This window comes from Zootoca vivipara, chromosome 14 (genome assembly GCF_963506605.1).
Source record: "Zootoca vivipara chromosome 14, rZooViv1.1, whole genome shotgun sequence".
Taxonomy (NCBI): domain Eukaryota; kingdom Metazoa; phylum Chordata; class Lepidosauria; order Squamata; family Lacertidae; genus Zootoca; species Zootoca vivipara.
Window position 1 is genome coordinate 41,580,729 of NC_083289.1, and position 16,242 is coordinate 41,596,970.

A 16,242-nucleotide genomic window follows, 5' to 3' on the forward strand; every position below is an offset into this window, starting at 1 on the left:
ACGGGGTGAGCTCCCGTTGCTCGGTCCCAGCTCCTGCCAACCTAGCAGTTCGAAAGCACGTCAAAGTGCAAGTAGATAAATAGGTACTGCTACAGCGGGAAGGTAAACGGCGTTTCTGTGTGCTGCTCTGGTTCGCCAGAAGCGGCTTTGTCATGCTGGCCACATGACCTGGAAGCTATACGCCGGCTCCCTCGGCCAATAATGCAAGATGAGCGTGCAACCCCAGAATCGGTCACGACTGGACCTAATGGTCAGGGGTCCCTTTACCTTTACCTTTACTCAAGCACTCTACAGAATGACCGTGTTGGAAGGGAACATAGCAATCACAGCTAATATGTAAAGCTAAAACAGGAAGTGACTCCTCCTTCCACACACGTCAGATACAAAACAAGTCATATTTTCTTGCCTTTTGGGGGCCCCAAACCATTGTTGGTGGCCTCCTTCTCACTCTACCTTCCAAGCCTCTGTGATTCGAGTGCAGAACACTGCTTAATTCCATGTTGCATCGTACATGATAGATCACAAGGAGGCTGATGAAGTTCTCCCTCGGGAAGGCTGACAGAAAACAGACAGGTACACAAGGATGCCTGGAGGATATGGTTGATTAAACCATCAGCCTTGCTCAAGAGCTGACAGTCACGCTTCCTGAGCTTTGACAGTTTTGGAGTCTTTTAACAGTTCACTTCCTCGAATAACAAAACAGTAAGCAGTTTTTCTCCTGGAAGCATTCAGCCGGGTTGCTGCTCAACAAGTCTTTTACTGACGTATGCCATATTTTAAAGAGCCTATTCCGATAAATGTCAGTGTGGTCTGGTGGGTAGAGGGTTGGTAAAAGGTAAAGGGACCCCTGACCATTAGGTCCAGTCGTGACCAACTCTGGGGTTGCGGCGTTCATCTCGCGTTATTGGCTGAGGGAGCTTCCAGGTCATGTGGCCAGCATGACAAAGCCGCTTCTGGCGAATCAGAGCAGCACACAGAAACGCTGTATACCTTCCCACCGGAGCGGTCCCTATTTATCTACTTGCACTTTGATGTGCTTTCGAACTGCTAGGTTGGCAGGAGCTGGGACCAGCAGCGTAGCTAGCCGCCTGGCTGCCTGGGGCGGCAAACCCGAAGACACCCCACCCCCTGGCCAGGGGGCGGGGTGTCCATTGCACGCATGCATCATGCGTCACGACGCACGTGTCACGATGCACGTGTCACGACACACAATGCATGTGCGCACAGGAGGCAGACGTCGCGCCACCGTGGCAAATCCCGCGAGCAAGCCATGGAGTGAGGCAGTCTCGCTGGCATCTGGGCTTCTTCTCGATGGCGGCGGTGGCTGTCAGAGGTGGTCAGCCCCATCCAGCCTGCTGCCCCCCACCCAGCCTGCCACCCGGGGTGGCGCCCCTCCATTACTATGCCACTGGCTGGGACCGAGCAACAGGAGCTCACCCCGTCGCGGGGATTCGAACTGCCAACCTTCTGATCGGCAAGCCCTAGGCCCACCCATGAAGCTCACTGAGTGACCTTGGGCCAGTCACAAAACCACAGAATCACAGGGCTGTGGAGTTGAAAAGGACACCAAGGATCAACCCGTTGCAATGCATGAATCTTTTTGCCCAGTGTGGGACTCGAACCCACAACTCCGTTATCCCAGGTGCTCACGACCTCTCAGCCTTACTTTACGCCACATGTTTGTTGTGAGGGTAAAATTGGGGCAGCTGGGAGAACAGTCTGGGCCACCTTGAGCTCCTTGGAGGAAAGGTGGGATATAAACGTAGAGTGGGACTATCAAAATGTTGCTAAGGGCCTCATCTGCACTTTGCATTTAAAGCAGTACTGCTCCACTTTAGGCAGCCATGCTCCCCCCCTCCCCCAAGAATCCTAGGAACTGTAGTTGTGTGTGCATGTGGGTGTGTGAGAGGAGAAGGTGTGTCACTGGCCTAAGATTTCCCAGGGTGCTTCAGGGGGGATTTGAACCTGGGTCTTCCCAGTATTAGTCTAGCACCCATACTCAGGGTGGCCCAACTTTTCCTATCAAGTGGGCCGCAAGAGTATGTCAACACAGAACCCGTGGGCCACACACTGCCTTGTTGAATGGGTGTTGGAGGGAGGCCAAAATTTCACACACACACACACACAAACACACACCAGCGCTCATGCTGATTTCCCGAGACCAGGTAAGTGAGGTGCCAGGCTTTGGGAAGGAAGTGTGAGGCTCTGGCAAAGTCCTAGAGCCCTCCCACCTCCTTCCCAAAGCTGGAGAAGGACTAAATTTCTGAGCTGAGTTTTGCCATTTTCTGTAAGAAAAACTGAGGAAGCTGCCTTATACAGATTCAGTGCATTGGTCCACCTAGATCAGTATTGTCAACACTGGCTGGCAGCAGCTCTCCAAAATTACCGGCAGGGATCTGGAGAAGCCAGGGATTGGATCTGGGACTTAATGCAAGCAAAGCAGATGCTCTTCTGCTGAGCTGCAGCTCTTTCTCAAAGCAAGCAATGGATAGTTACCCCACCACCACCCTGATATTTACAAATGAAATGTGACAAGCTAAACTGTTAACGTACTTATGGAAATGACCAGAATATAATTTGGCAGCTTAACAGCTTTGTTGCGGTCATTCCAATTAAAGCCAGTGGAAGGAGCAAATGCTTCATCCTGGATCTGTCTGCTATTGCCTTGGCTAACTGAAATTGCAGAGATTCCTAAGACTAGTCCGGTGGTCTAAACAGTGGTCCTCAACCTTGGGCCTCCAGATGTTTTGGGCCTACAACTCCCATGATCCCTAGCTAGCAGGACCAGTGGTCAGGGATGATGGGAATTGTAGTCTCAAAACATCTGGAGGCCCAAGGTTGAGGACCACTGGTCTAAACCACTGAGCCTCTTGGGCTTGCCGATCAGAAGGTCGGCGGTTCAAATCCCCACGACGGGGCGAGCTCCCATTGCTCTGTCCCAACTACTGCCAACCTAGCAGTTCGAAAGCCTGCCAGTGCAAGTAGATAAATAGGTACCACTGTGGCAGGAAGGTAAACGGCATTTCCGTGTGCTCTGGTTTCCGTCATGGTGTCCTGTTGTGCCAGAAGTGGTTTAGTCATGCTGGCCACATGACCCGGAAAGCTGCCTGTGGACAAATGCCGGCTCCCTCGGCCTGAAAGCGAAATGAGCTTTGCAACCCCATAGTCACCTTTGATTGGACTTAACCTATGCATACTATCTTAAGTAGACTCCTGCTTCCTTCTAGGGATGCTCCTCTCAGCTCTCCTTTTCCTGTTCTTAAGTTCGGGTCTCCACATTTGCCCAGCAGCCAAAAGATCAGAGCAGCAAATGAGGATCTGACATCTAGCCGAAGGGAGACTCTGTGGCAACCACCTCAGTGCCAAAAAAGGCTGATAATAATAATAATAATAATAATAATAATAATAATAATAATAATAATTCATTTATATGTCACCCATCTGACTGGGTTGCCCCAGCCACTCTGGGCAGCTTCCAACAAATTAAGACATCAAACTATTCCCCTTCCCTCTGTTTTTCCTTTCAACAAGTTGCCATGGGAAGAATATATTTCTCCATTGTTGTTGTTCTGTTCCTCCATAGGGTACCGGGAAGGATTTCTCTGGAAGAGGGGCCGTGACAACGGGCAGTTCTTGAGCAGGAAATTCGTGCTTTCAGAACGGGAAGGTGCCCTGAAGTATTACAACAAAAATGACGTAAGAGAATGAATGGGGGCTGGTTTCAAGTGGCTGGTCCTTTTTTCAGTTTGGAATAGCTAGCAGGTCACGTAATGGGGCCATGAGGCTCCTGTTGCTTTCCCCTTTGAAATCATTTTTATTGGTTTTACATAAATAAACAGAAACTGGGAAACACATATCTGTCTAAGGAGATTCTCCGAATCTTGAGACTTCCCCCCATCCCCTCCATGGGGTCTCAATTTAAACATGTACAACTGCATCTTCACATCCATACTCCAGTTTTCATATCAAACCATATTTTTACACTACAAGTGAGTCAAAATCCTGCTCTTGTTTCCATCTGCTTACAGTGGTCTCCTGATATTATTTTTTATTTAAAAAAATATTGGATTTTACATTTTTATCATATTACAACTTATCAGATCATCAAACTCAACAAGATACATTCCCCCAGTTCCATCCCTGACTTCTCAACTTCCTCTTCTGCCCCCCCATATTAACTCCCCCTGCTTGCTTTCAAATATCTTCATATGGTATCTCTATATTAATTGCTTACAGTGGTCTCCTAATTAACTTGTAATTTTTCCCATTCTTTTATAAAGTTTTTATCCTCTTGGTTTCCCAGTCAGCTTTGCCATCTCGGCATAGTCCATCAGCTTGGTTTGCCCCTCCTCTCTGGTAGGAACAAGGCTCCTGGTGCTTATTCGCCAGCACCTTGCTACTTCATTTTTTATCACTTATGTAGTACCATTGGGGGCTGTGCCATTGTACAGAGCACGCCAAGGAAGGTCTCAGCCCCAAGGAACTTCCAATCCAAAATTTGACACGGGGAAGCAGCAGTGAAAGGCAGGGGGGAGGAACCTTCCATGGACCGAGGGCCAGACCCCCACCTGGTCCACCTTCTGGGGTCCCTGTGCCAGTGATGGGAGGGGCGAGAGGAAAAAGTGTGCAGGGGAGGGGAACTTGTCACTGCAGGAAGAGGAGACACCCATGCCTCTTCACCAGCCTGACTCATCTTTGCCTCTTGGCCCCGCTCCTCTCCTGCTCCTACTTCTGATTCTGGACTGCTCTCTGCCACAGATTCTCCCAGCTCACTAAGCCCTGTCACCCATTCTGACACCTCCTCCTCCTCCCAGCCTGCTCCCTCTTCTCCCTCTAACCAATCATCATTGTCCCACCACCACTACACCAGCTCTGAGTCTTCTTCCCTTGGGGGTTCCCCAGCTGGTTCCTCCCACCACTCCCCTGTGCCCAACCAGTCTGTGATACTCATGGAATGCCTGGAAAAGCAGGGACAGATCCACAGCATGCATTGAAACACACCCAGCACACATTTGAAGCACACAGCTCCCCTCCAGGAATCCTGGAAACTTGCTGAGAATTGTATCTCTGTGAGGGTGAAACTATAGTTCCCATGATGCTGGACTAGGTATGCCTTTGGTCTAATCCAGCAGAGTCTCCTACCTGGGCTTGGTCATGGGCGTAGTTGCACAGGAAAGCCACTTCCGCCTGGTGTTGCGGGCAGTCCCATGCCCTCCTTGTGCACAGGGGGTGGGTTCTCAGCCCCTGTGTGATTGGGGGAATTCCGGCCGTGTCATCAGCCAGACCGGCCAATCTGGGCGGCCTGAGGGTGTGGCCTGCTACATTTAAGCAGGCGCATGGTCGGGGTTTCCTTAATTGCTTCCCCGCTTCCAGCTGCTCCAGAATCTGGAGTCATCATCGCTACCAAGAATCAGAACGCAACTTCTCCAAAAAGCCCGTCCTTAAGAAAGCCACGTGTTGGCCATGCCTGGAAAATGGAGGAGCAGTTGCACCCAGGAAGGGGGGGGGTTCCATAGAAGTGATGTTGCAAGCCGTTCTCTTTTCCCAGGAAGCCCATTTTAGATACGATCACCTTTTCTGTCCCTTTCTCCAGGGCATTTCCAGGCTGCACTATTGCACCCACCTACTTAGGAGTAAGCCCCATTGAAATCAGTGTTGTTTGCTTTCAAGTAGACATGATTTGGATTGCCTTGTCAAAGGGGATTTCCCATAGCCTGTGCTAAGATGTTGCTGCTCTTTCTTTCATATCTTGACCCTTGGGGAAGTGAGAGTCCACAGCACGCCATCACGAACCACTGCTAGCTAGCTGGGTGTGGAAGATGGGTAGATTCCCCCTCTCCCCGGCTATTTCAAAAGACTGGTCATGGCGTTGATCTCATCCACCATAATAAAGGGAACTGTGGCATGTTGGTGAATCCATATTTCATTTAACTGATTGCTGGCCTAGCCTACTTATTTGCATTTTTAATTGTTTTAGGCGTTTGAGCTGGTGCCCCAAACTGCACTCTTGCTATACATCTAACGCATACATCACTTCCCCCAAAGAATCCTGGGAACTGTAGTTAGTTAAAGGTGCTGGGAACTGTAATTCGGAGGGGGTAAACTACAGTTCCCAGGATTCTTTAGGTGGAAGTCATATATTCTAAATATATGCAATGTATGCAACCACAGACCAAATATCTGGGAATCATAGATCACTGATTAGTATTGTATGCATTGCGTGGACAGGCGGAGTCCCCCAAACCCCCGGGGGACCCGCTGAGTGGTATAAAGACGCATAACAACGTGCTATGGGGATTCAAATCGGCCACAACTTTATTAAGATTCAGATGTAGGGAGACCTTGGCTCAGGCATTGGGCGTTATCCTTCCCAGTCCCCAGCTGGGGTTCTGGGAGGCTTCGGGGTTATCCACATGTATGGGGGTTGGGGCTGGCTCTGGAGAACATATGTTCAAGCAGAGAGAGCCCGCCCCCTGTTCGCTGCCGCTGGAAGGGGGAAGTGATGACGCCTATTGGCATGGTCAAGGCTTCCCCCAATACCCCGCTCTTGTTGCCGCAAAGGGGGTGAAGTCTCCGCCTCAAGCCCCTCCCTCTAGGAAAATCGCCAAAGAATTCCGCCCAAGGCCTGACACCGCCAAAGTTGTGACGTATTGCTACGGGAAAGGCGAAACCTGCCAATGCAGGGAAATTCATTTCCGACCCTTCAACAGCGGCCTTGACGTAGCAGTGCCTGTGAACCTGTAGAGAAAAGGTTAACCTGCAAAAGAACTTGAATGAGGGTGTGGAGGGTGGGAGAAGCTCTGGAACCAACTGGTGCTTGGAGGTAAGATTCAAATTCTGTTGTGTGAGCCGGACAGTACCTCCCCTTACCTGGCCATCCCCTGGCAACACCTCCCCAGGCAGGATTGGACGCTAGGCTTGGGTCGGTGGAGACCCCTGGCATCCTACTTGGGAAGGTGGTGCCAGTCCCGAACTACCAGGGAGTCACCTCTGGGATCAGGGGGCTGCGCGTGACCACGCAAAAGTCGCCCCCCCCAATTGATTTGCGGAGCAGTCATTTTGCATGTAGAAGATTCAACTCGTGGCGTCTCCAGTGAAGCAGAACAGAGTTTCAGGTTATATTGAGTGTTTTTCAATAGAATAATAGAATGCACTGCAGGGGGTTGGACTAGATGACCCTCGGAGTCCCTTCTAACTCTACAATTCTGTGATTCTACATCTTTACCACTGTACATTATCAAGCTAAAAAAAATTGGGGGGGGGATAGAGCACTTTTTTTGCACATTTGTCCGGGGTGTATGTGTGTCGTCAGGCCCCCTTGTCCTTCCTGGAGCTACTGGATCAAGGTTGCACTCTCAGTAAAAGTGCTATTTTGTTTTGAACACCTGTGTTTTGCTGAGCATGCTTGTCGCCTTTGCCTTGGTTTCTTATTGCTCTCGGTTTCCTTTCTCTTCCCACCTTCCCAGGCAAAAGAACCCAAAGCAATCATGAAGATTGAGCACCTGAACGCCACTTTCCAGCCTGCCAAAATCGGGAACCCGCATGGGCTGCAAATCACGTACTTGAAAGACAACAGCACAAGGAACATCTTTGTTTACCATGAAGATGGCAAGGTGGGAGCTCTGAAGTAAGAAAGGAGGCTGCTGTAAGAGCCGCCTTGCACGTGTCATAAGGAGAGGGCAGTGGAGAGCACCCATGGGTGGGACTTGCACATTCCCCATGTTTCTTGGTTTTTGTGCAAACAAAGAAACTACACCGAAAAGAAGGCATTTTTACACCAAGAACTCTGGCCAGAAATTTCAATGTTAGGAATAAATCCTACTCGCGAGATACAGTCAAATAAGGTATGGATTCTGGTAAGACTAACCGTCTTGAACAGAACAAATGAATACAAACAAGAAATGAGCTTCAAGTTCACTAGGGTATATGTAGTTTGAAATAAATGTTACAACTTAGAAAATAATTCTTTTTTAAAAAACAATTTATTAAATTTTCCAAATAAACACATTAAACACATTACACAAAACAAAACATTCAAAAACGAATACAACACACAAAAATTATCTCTTTTTAACAATTATCCCCATATCTCTCATTCCCAATGCTCTGCCAAGCTTGACTTCCCTCCCTCCCCTAATTTGGTTTTCTTTCCAACTCTTATCTTGCAGTTCCTTGTTCCTGTTTAAAGTCATTTCGTAGGATTTATTTCAGTCCTGCAAGTGTCTTTAGACTTCTACAGTTCTTTTCGATATAGTCCACAAATTTACTCCAATCTTTTTGGAACTTTGCCTCCCCCTGGTTTCGGATCCTGCTAGTCAGTCTTGCTAATTCCGCATAGTCTATCATTTTTGTCTGCCACTCTTCGATCGTTGGTAAATCCCGAGTTTTCCATTTTTGGGCTAACAAAGTCCTAGCCGCGGTTGTCACATACAGAAATATTATATAATTCTCCTTTGCAATCTCTTGTCCAATAAGTCCTAGTAAAAAAGCCTCAGGTTTTTTGGGAAAAGGTATATTTAAAAATCTTTAACTTAGAAAATGATTCTATGTTTTTCATATATCGAAAAACATATATATGAAAAACGTAGAATTCTACTTCACAAGTCAACACAACCTCATAAATTAGCTGACGAAGACGTCCACATCGAAACAGGGCCCTGTCCTGGGTTCTTTTTACTGAATCTACTCGGCATTCCAGCTCTATATAAAACGACCCTTTTGAACACTTTTGAAATTAGACTGAAAAATTATAGATGTTATTATTTGATATCTTTTGTGTCTTTACACTGTAAGGTACTATTATTTTCTAAGTTGTAACATTTATTTCAGAATTAAAACCATGGAAGCACCTGGGATGAATAGAGACATCAGATTCTTATCTCATTATGCATGATCAAGCTTTCTTTAGCACCTCAGCCCAGGACTAATTGCAGCCATCAGCAGCCATTAACAGCCATCTACAGGTTTACCACTCCCATCAGCCCATCACCCATTCCCACCCACCCCCACTACCCTCTGTATATATATAGGGTCTGACACTTCTGTTTCTAGTGTATCTGAAGAAGTGTGCATGCACACGAAAGCTCATACCAAAATATAAACTTAGTTGGTCTTTAAGGTGCTACTGAAGGAATTTTTTTATTTTGCTTCGACTCAGACCAACACGGCTACCTACTTGTAACTACATTTATTTCAAACTACATATACTCTAGTGAACTTGAAGCTCATTTCTTGTTTGTATTCATTTGTTCTTTTCAAGACTGTTAGTCTTACCAGAATACATACCTTATTTGACTGTAACTCGCGAGTAGGATTTATTCCTAAGATTGAAATTTCTGGCCAGAGTTCTTGGTGTAAAAATACCTTCTTTTAGGTGTAACAAAGAAACTACGGCATCTCTCCCAGCTTTGTACCATCTGGGCAGAGAAGAAATAATTATATTGTGATGGTGATGATGATTTCTTACCTGCTTTTCAATGACCAGGATAAAGAGGTGCATCTTCAGCATATGATGGCAATCTAGTGAAGGTCCCAGATGTACCTCCGTAAGACAAGAGTCCTGCATTTTAGGGGCTGCCACAGAGGAGGCCCTCTCTCTGGCTGCCTCTCCCTGAATTTCTGTGGGTGTGCGACCTATCAAGAGGGCCATCCATTCTGTAGATCTTAAGACCTAGATATTGAATGGAGATCTGCTGGAGCTGTCCAGCATCTGACAGTGGAGATTAGGCAACAGACTAGGTTTCAAGAAAGTTGATGTAGAGGGCAGGCAAAGTTTTGAAATCTTCAGGACCTTGGAGAGCTCCTAGGCAAGGTAGATGTTGCCTTGACAGGAGTCGCATACCATGATGTGGAGGAACAAAGAAGCTGCTTTAATACCAGCTCAGACTGTTTGCTCATCTGCAGACAAAGCAGATACTCGTCTGTTGAGTCATGGACCTTCCTTGCCATCATGTTGACTACCAGGAGCATCAAATATCGCTCAATGTGTTTTCGTGTCGCACCTGTTCTGTTACAAGCGCAAAATACCAGATGCATTGTGAGACCAAAATATACATAGGAGGCTTAGTTTGGTCAGAATCAAATAAACACTTCCAGAGTTAATGCTAAATACATTACTTCTGGTAATGTATGAGCCACCATAGCCGGTAGAGGGCCATGAAAATTTGTTTCCAGGACTTTCTACTACCCATGTACTATCTGAAACCCAAGGGGTGAATTGGTTGCCGGATGTTAAATATATTGGCATTATTTTTAGCGCTCTTACCCCACTAATAACCCTGGAGAGCTGTTGCCAGCCAGTGTAGACAGTTCTGAACTAGATGGACCAATGATCTGAGTTGGTATAAGGCAGGCATCCCCAAACTGCGGCCCCCCAGATGTTTTGGCCTACAACTCCCATGATCCCTAGCTAAGAGGACCAGTGGTCAGGGATAATGGGAATTGTAGTCCAAAACATCTGGAGGGCTGAAGTTTGGGGATGCCTGGTATAAGGCAACCTCCTATGTCCCTTTGTGGGGCTGATGGGAGTTGGAGTTCAACAACATCTGGAAAGGGCCACAAGTCCCCTACCACTGCTGTACAGTATCATTTAGTACTGCAGTACTATAATCGCCCTGGATTGGCTGTCTAGCAGGAGGAGGAGGATTCTGCTCTGGGTAACCTAGAGTCAGGAGATGGTGCTTGATCACAAATGGTTTGAGATCCACCTCACCAGTCCTCAGTTCCTTTTATTTTCTTCTTGCAGTTTTCAGATGGAGATAGGTCAATAGATATTTGCACCAGCCATTGCAATGTGCATAAATGCAACTAAGCAGATCAGATTCCCATACTAAATTAGTGATACGGCTTAAAGCTCAGAGAGCATCACTGCTGCTCCTACTTTAGTGCCTGTCTCAAGGAATATGTTCACTAGGAATAGTTAGCCCATGCTGTCACCAGCTTATCTTGATCTGCAAGGAGGAAAGTCACATCATCCTCATCATCTGAGTTCCCTGGGTGAGGTAATATTAATAAGGTGATTAACTCCTTATGCAAATCTCCTTGCAAAGAGCTCCACAGCCGTGCCCAAACCAATGTTTCAGCATTACCATCCACGTGTGTGGACAGATGCTGTTTGTTTTGAGACAGCTGTCCTTTCACTGACTTGCAGAAAATGTGCATATGCTGCTTTTATCGGGGTGGATGCAGATTTTTTTCACTATAATTTGAAGAGAGGTATCATAGTGGGGAATGCTGTGACTGGTCCATCTGCTGCGCAGCTGCTAACTATTGATGGGGCAATGTCAAGGGCCCCTCCTGCTCTCGCTTCTTAAGGTCATAGAATCAGTGAATCATAGAATTTGTTTTGAATCTTAGACCTGTAGAGTTGGAAAGGGACCTTGAAGATTATCCAACCCAACCCCCACAATGTAGGAATATGCAGCTGTCCCATACAGGAATTTAACCTGCAACCTTGGCGTTGTCAGCACTGTGCTCTAACCAAAAGAGCTATCCTTTTATTCAGGGCCGTCGTACCCATAGGTGCTAGGGGTGCGGGGCACCCGGGCGCCGGGCTCTTAGGGGCGCCAGGCCGAGAGTCCAGGGCCTGAGAGTTGAGTCCAGGAAAGAACCCACCCATCGGTTGGAGTGCAACAGCGGGCTCTTCTGCTGCGGGCGGCTCTGCGCTGTGAGTTCGGGGGCAACCGAGCCAGCAAGACGCACCCCAGCGCCACATATGCTTAAGACACCCCTGCTTATATTTACACTGAACTTGAACCAAACAGTGCTTCAAGGATGCCTTCAAACAGAGGGCTACCCTGTATAAAGCTTTTTTGGTTTTCTGGATTTGACACCTCCCAGTGACTTGCAAAGTGCATCTTGTATGATCTGATGAGCAATGAGTTGCCATGGAATAGGTGATTCCTAAGCTTATTAGCGGGTGGTGCTGTGGTCTAAACCACTGAGCCTAGGGCTTGCCAATCAGAAGGTTGGCAGTTCAAATCCCCACGACGGGTTGAGCTCCCATTGTTCGGTCCCAGCTCCTGACCACCTAGCAGTTTGAAAGCACGTCAAAGTGCAAGTAGATAAATAGGTACTGCTCCAGCGGGAAGGTAAACAGCGTTTCCGTGAGCTGCTCTGGTTCGCCAGAAGTGGCTTAGTCATGCTGGCCACATGACCTGGAAGCTGTCTGCAACAAACGCCGGCTCCCTCGGCCTATAGAGCAAGATGAGCGCTGCAACACCAGAGTCGTCCACGACTGGACCTAATGGTCAGGGGTCCCCTTTACCCTTTACCTAAGTTTATTAAGGACCGAGGCCCAGCAAACACAGTGGGGCTTTGCAGGAAGCACGCGTAAGAATTGTGGCAAAGATCAGAATGCTACAAACAGGGCCGGCCCTACAGCAAGGCTGGGTGGCGCAGGGCGCCAGGGCGCAGGGCTGCCAGGGTGGCGCTGCGCCTGCGGCAGCCGTGCAGCAAGCGCTTGGAAACAGGGCGGGGCGGGGCCGGAGAGATCGTCGCACCATGGTGCCAGGGCAGAAGATATGCTTAATACGGCCCTGGCTACAAAAGCCTGCAGAAGTAACCACCAGGAAATGTACATTGCAGTTAAATTCAGATCAAATCAGAGTTGACCTGAGGCTGGTGCAGCATCTATGGGCATGCCCATTGGTATCACTTCTGCCTCTTTCCCCTCAAATGCTGTTTTTTTCCTCCTCCCAGGAAATGGTGGACTGGTTCAACGCTATTCGCGCCGCTCGATTCCATTACTTACAAGTGGCATTCCCTGGAGCGAGCGATGTTGATGTGAGTTCCTCTTTCTCTCTCGCTTTTTCTCTTTCTTTCTTCATTGCTTGATGTGTTGCTGTCAGTGCCTGGAGAGAGTCTCATCCATGCCGTTCTGAAGGGCTGACCCACAACGGACCACCAGCTGCCTATTAGGAACAGCATTCAACTTGCACAACGATTTCTGCATGTGTAGTAGAACGATCCCTCTCCTTTCCCCAGGCACACTCCGTGTCCCCTAAATCAACTTCTGGGGTTTTTCTCCCAATCCCCGTAGAGCCGATTTGGGGAGGGTGTGGGGTGCTCTTTGCACAACCGGAAGTCCTTGTGGCTGAGAGATCTAATTAGTTGAATATTTCCCTATATTGCAGAAACAACAGAAAGAAATGGTCTCGCTGGCAGGATTTAAATAAACATTTGCAGTTTTATTTACAGAGAACAAGAAGTACAACAATGTGATAACATAATATTGTATATAAACAGCAGAAAGTACCATCTGAAGTAATAAACCAGAAATGGTAGTTGAGAGAAGTCAACCGGGGGGGGGGGGAGATTGGAAAAATGTATGTTTAGCAATGATATTGCCTACTTGTTTTGAGAAAAGAAAGTTAATAATATTTCCCTATAGCATAAATAATATTTCCCTATAGGCTGCCTGGTATCCTGCCCTAAAAACCGAACAGCCCCTGCTAATCAGTGTAGACAATACTGAACTAGATGCTCTGGCTCCCCCTGTTCATAGGCGTTTCTAGTTGAATGGTCAGGAAGGGGCCATTACGTTTACGAGCACAAATGGTTGGTGCTGACCTTTAAAGTCCTAAACTGTCTCGACCCAGTACACCTGAAGGAGCGTCTCCACTGCCATCATTCAGCTCAGACACTGAGGTCCAGCTCCAAGAACCTTTTGGTGGTTCCCTCACTGCGAGAAGTGAGGTTACAGGGAACCAGGCAGAGGGCCTTCTTGGTAGTGGCGCCCGCCCTGTGGAACGCCCTCCCAGCAGATGTCAAGGAGATGAGTAATTATATAACATTTAGGAAACATCTGAAGGCAGCCCTGTATAGGGAAGCTTCTTAAGGTTTAATGTTTTGCTGTGTTTTATATTATTATTATTATTATTATTTATTTATTTATACCCCGCCCATATGGCTGGGTTTCCCCCGCCACTCTGGGCGGCTTCCAACAAATACCAAAATACATTAAAATATCACAGATTAAAAACTTCCCTAAACAGGGCTGCCTTTAGGTGTTTTCTAAATGTCAGGTAGTTGTTTATCTCCTTGACCCGGAGGCGTCAATCAGCACAATATGTACTGCAATGATTTTATAATCCAAAGGAGGACATTCAGCCAAAACATCTGGAGGGCCGCAGTTTGGGGATGCCTGAACTAGAGCATTGCCTTGAAATTTACAGAGTTCCGTTTTCAATGTTCAAGTCCCTTATTCAAAGGAACCACGCATTTCAGTGCATGACCTATGCTTCCTTTAAATCTGACATCCAGGCAGGTGGGTAAAGTTAGCTAAAAAGGCCCCCGTGAGCCAAAAGGTGAGGCTTCGGTGAGGAGCTGCGGGCCAGAGGTTCCCCACTAATACTTTACAAATAACAACCTTCATTTCCTGTATTGAAAATGCTCTTTGTTTCAGCGAATTCAGCTCTTCTTCTTGATTTAAGTGATTGGTGCTCTCTCTTTTGCATTTCAAGGTCCCCAGAGTGCCCAGATCTTTGCCAGTGTTTTGGCATCTCATTTGCTTGCAAGAGTTTTGCCTGAGAATGCACTCTGTTCAGCTGTGTCTAGGGGCAATTTGTTCTCTCTGGTGTGCTTTCGGGAATGCACTATAAATGTTCAAGCACTGTTAGGTGCTGGGGGGAACTGTGGCAATGGCTGAAGCCCCCTGATTTTTCCAGTTCTGTCTACTCAGAAGTTAAGTCCTACTGAGTTCAGTAGGAATGGTTCCCAGCTACATGCATGCAGCATGGGTGGGGAAACTTTTTCAGCTTGCAGGCGATGTTCCTCTATGGGCACATTCCAGCGGTGTTGGTGCACGAGGCAGAGCAATGGAAGCACCTCTCAGCTTTGCGTATTAGGCTGCCTTGCAAAAAGCCAGAGGTTTTGACACAGCCCTCTCTCTACCCAGGCAAGCAGGAGGCATTGCCACAGTTCAAGGAGGGATTCCAAAAGGGCTGAAAGAGGGGGTGGAGCTGGGCTTTGAAGGGGCGTGGCCTGGGAGAGTGTGAAGCAGAGGGGCCAGAAAGAAAGGACTGGAGGACCACATTGGATTCCTGGGCTCTGAGGATTCTCACCTGCAGGGTTGCAGCCTATATCTTTGTTGGAATCAAACCCTTGACTAGCACAGCACAACAGATGGGAAGACCATGTGGGAATTCTGTGCCAGCTGTCGAACTGTGTCGTGTCTGCTAAGTCTTCATCTGACTTCTGTTTCCCCCCAGAAGCTCTGTCTAAAATGGTCAACCAAATCGATACTGAGTTCATTAACACCCAAGTTTTTCTCATGCATTTTTTTTTTTACCCACTATCTACTACCTGCAGAATCACTGTCCCTTATTTTTCACCAACTCTAGCTGGTGCCAAAGCTTTCTAGGAACTACTTGAGGGAAGGATACATGGAAAAAACTGGGCCAAAGGTAGGGGGCATGTTATGTTTTTTGTCTATGCTAGTGTTTTATCAATATTCTGCCTCATGTTACCTGCCAACCATGATGTTTCTGACTTACTATTTTATATTTCTTTATTATTGCAATTACATCCCACTTGTCCTCTGAGAAGCTCAAGGGAGCCTGCATAGCTCTCATTCTCTCCATTTTGTCCTCACAACAACCCTGTGAGGGACATTAGGCTGAGGGACAGTGACTCTTCCAGGCTCAACCAGGGAGCTTTATGGTTGAGGAGTTGAGACTTGGTCTCCCAGGTCCTAGTCAAGACACTTGCAACACCACACTGTCTATCTTGTGCATGAGTGCTCTGTGTTCAAGCCCTATATATAGCCATGTTTTCCACATGGTACCGTCTACTGTGCGCTGTGTTGTAAACTGGAAATAGACAGCTTAAAAATCTGCATCGTGTTTGCATTTTATGGCTGGAAGCCATGGCATCACATCAGATCTAAAATGAAGCAGCCGTCACATACAAAGATAAATAAATCTTTAGGGTATTCCTCCATGAGCTAGAAAGCTGACATATACTAGTATACTTTGTAGTACAAGCAAATTCCGGAGGCCAATATGTGAAACCTCAAAATGGCTACGATATTTTTACACTAGCTAGACAGCTGAAACCTCGTAATAGTTCGCCCTATAATTGCAGGGCAAAGCAGCAGCTGTTTGGGGCTGACTGACTCAAGTAGCTCTGGATGGGGTCAGTCATAAACAGTGCCTTAAATTGGCCTAGACTTGGGGTGTGTTTTGGGGGCCCGAAGCACCAAACCCCAAAAAAGCTTTGCACCCCCAAATTCTGCTTAAAGAA

The 16,242-nt window shown here is 47.4% G+C and overlaps 1 protein-coding gene across 1 annotated transcript in view; it reads left to right on the plus strand.

Annotated features, from left to right (window-relative positions):
• Window positions 1-16,242, plus strand: part of ADAP1 (ArfGAP with dual PH domains 1) — a 73,008-nt gene that overhangs the window by 47,761 nt on the left and 9,005 nt on the right. The window contains exons 5-8 of the mRNA XM_035131487.2: window positions 3,584-3,696; window positions 7,467-7,613; window positions 12,700-12,783; window positions 15,342-15,404. Of these exons, the coding sequence (XP_034987378.1) occupies window positions 3,584-3,696; window positions 7,467-7,613; window positions 12,700-12,783; window positions 15,342-15,404 (407 nt within the window). The remainder of the gene's footprint in view (window positions 1-3,583; window positions 3,697-7,466; window positions 7,614-12,699; window positions 12,784-15,341; window positions 15,405-16,242) is intronic.